The sequence below is a fragment of the Cryptotermes secundus genome, unplaced genomic scaffold (assembly GCF_002891405.2).
Source record: "Cryptotermes secundus unplaced genomic scaffold, Csec_1.0 scaffold1943, whole genome shotgun sequence".
Taxonomy (NCBI): Eukaryota; Metazoa; Arthropoda; class Insecta; order Blattodea; family Kalotermitidae; genus Cryptotermes; species Cryptotermes secundus.
The window spans coordinates 26,585-29,125 of record NW_019744174.1 but is presented as its reverse complement, the minus strand read 5'-3'; the positions used below and the strand labels follow the sequence as shown (position 1 = coordinate 29,125).

Below are 2,541 nucleotides of genomic sequence, written 5' to 3'. Positions count from 1 at the left end.
ATTATGCTGTAAATATTTAAGAATGATAAGAGTCTTTTATACACGACTTTTTCCATAATTTTTGAAAATACAGAAATTAATGATATAGGTCTATAGTTAGCGACATCTGTTTCGCTTCCTTTCTTATACAAGGGTTTGACTTTTGCAATTTTAAGCTGGTCAAGGAAGTGTCCGGTTACAAGTGACAAATTTATTACATATGTCAAAGCAGTTATCATCTTGGGATAGCATTTTTTGACAACATACTCTGGGATATCATCTATACCTGCAGATTTTTTGTTACCAAGTCCTTTAATTATGCCTGCAACTTCTAATTCGGTAGTTGGGGTTAAGAACATGCTGTTACCATTATATCTGACTGCATTAACATTTGCTTCTTGGTTTTTTACTGATGAGGTCCCTCCTAAAATTTTTTGTGCGATGCTAGTATAGTATTCGTTGAAGACATTAGCTATTACTTTTGGGTCTTGCGTATTTACTCCGCCTGTGTTTATTTCAAAATTTTTCTTTATTTTTTTCTGGTTACCTAGCTCCTCCCTGATTGACACGCCAATGGATTGGCACCCTGAACTTATAACAGTTAAGTGCTACTGGGATAGGATGCTGTGTAGTCTGGTAAGTAGATAACAGATATTTTTAAGAGCCTGCTGTCTCCATCATCAGGGTCGAAGAAATGACTTTCTGTCTGTCAGACCACACAGCGTCACACCCCAGAAGACTAATCCTAAAATTCATAATATTCTACTATAATAAATGCAGATTTTGTAGTTACTTACTAATATTCACAAAAGTCTTTTCAACTCAACTGTCCACATGAAGTTCCACATTTTTCTGGTTATCAGTGTATTCACTTAATGCATACTCTTGGTACATAAAGGCAGTAGAGGATATGCAGACCAAGTGTAAATAATACAGTTAATCAAAAGCAACTTGATTGTATTAAAACTTGAAGAGTCAACGTCTGAAACTCACATTCCTGCCATTGGACCAAATTCTGAGCCATTATAATATAATTCACACCCTCTGAACCTGTACCACTAGACCCATATGTCATCTTCCAGTTAAATTATTGACAGTGTTCTGTGAGGATGATCCAGGAAAACCAAGGGGTAATAGAATTCAGTGGGACACACCAGCTTCGGTTTTGTGTTGTTGGTGTTAATGTAATGAGCATGAAAATGTAAGGTTTATATACATCTGTGTGAAGAACCTCTATTAGGTACTAGTCCATATTCAGTCACGAGTTCATGGAGCAAGATTGTAATATAAAGATAAATCTTTTGATACTGTGGCAAACATTTGGGAATTGCAGCAACAAATCAGAATTGCATATGCAAAAAAAAATTAGGTCTTCTCATCTGCTATCTGCAAACATACGGACTAAAATATACAAAACTGTAATTTTGTCTAGTTTTATGTGAAACTTGCTTACCCACACAAAGTGTAGCACTTTAAATTGAAGGCGCTGCTACGCTGCTTGTGTATGTACCAACCACTTTTAACATACTGAGATTCTGCATTCTGCCCACGCAGTGTATTTGTGTGTTTTATATAGTTCTCACAACAAACAGCAATTATTTCTTGAAACAGCATTAACTGGTTGATTTTCATAACAGAGATATAACTTGTTTTCTGTGAGCTGTTTACTTAATTTTTATACATTATTTAGAATAAATTCTCATTTTAAAGGGTTAATAAACGTTTAATTTTAACCTTGAACAATATATTTCTAGGATTCATACAACTTCATTTTAGAAAGTTAAGCAGTGGCCATCATGTCTGCAACACCCATGTTGAGTTCACCAACTTCAGTGACTACAGTGGATAAAGTTTTTGTTATGGGTGAGGAGGAGGATTCAAACAAGAGAGTTCGTATGAAGAAGCAGCTAGGTTTATTGGAAGGAGTGGCAATTATTATTGGAATAATTTTTGGTTCAGGTATGTGACCTGTGAATTTAATGTACTTATCTAAAAGACTGCGATATTTACCTGAGTCTAAGATGTATGTTTGTTGTATATGCCTGCAGACATGATCAGAGTCCAGCATAATCCTCTGAAGTCATAAATATCAAAGTAGAGAGAACTGTTGAACTCTCATGATGGGGACATATAATTTCCAGAGTTTGTTTAATCTATCATAACTGTCAGAAAGTTAATAGAAGGTCCCTCGAGTGTAACAATTTGTAGGTCACTTTTTTATTATTATTTCTGCCTTACATGTTTCGGTTTGACACAACCATCATCAGAGGCACTTGCTACAATTATGGAAACACTGTCACTGTTTTTGATGTTCACAATTTTGTTTGTCGTGTGGACGTTGCTACGATATGTTGACGTGTAAAAGCACAAAACATGCTAAGATATTTGAGTACACTCTCAAGTTCTCACTTTTCATCCGAACCTATTTTTAAGTTAAAACGCTAAAATGGTAAAATATTTGATATAAAATGCTGAACTCCTCCTTGTTAATTCATCCCAAAGATGGGAGATGTCAGCTTGAGGTTGTATGGCTGCAAAGATATTATAGTACTTAGGATTTTA

General features: G+C 35.1%; 1 protein-coding gene across 5 annotated transcripts in view; it reads left to right on the top strand.

The window, feature by feature from the left end:
• Window positions 1–2,541, top strand: part of LOC111874624 (large neutral amino acids transporter small subunit 1) — a 25,759-nt gene that overhangs the window by 4,941 nt on the left and 18,277 nt on the right. For all 5 annotated transcript variants that reach the window (XM_023870263.2, XM_023870265.2, XM_023870264.2 and 2 more), the window contains exon 2: window positions 1,734–1,938. In XM_023870263.2, coding sequence (XP_023726031.1) covers window positions 1,776–1,938 — 163 coding nt within the window. In that variant the 5' untranslated portion in view covers window positions 1,734–1,775. The remainder of the gene's footprint in view (window positions 1–1,733; window positions 1,939–2,541) is intronic.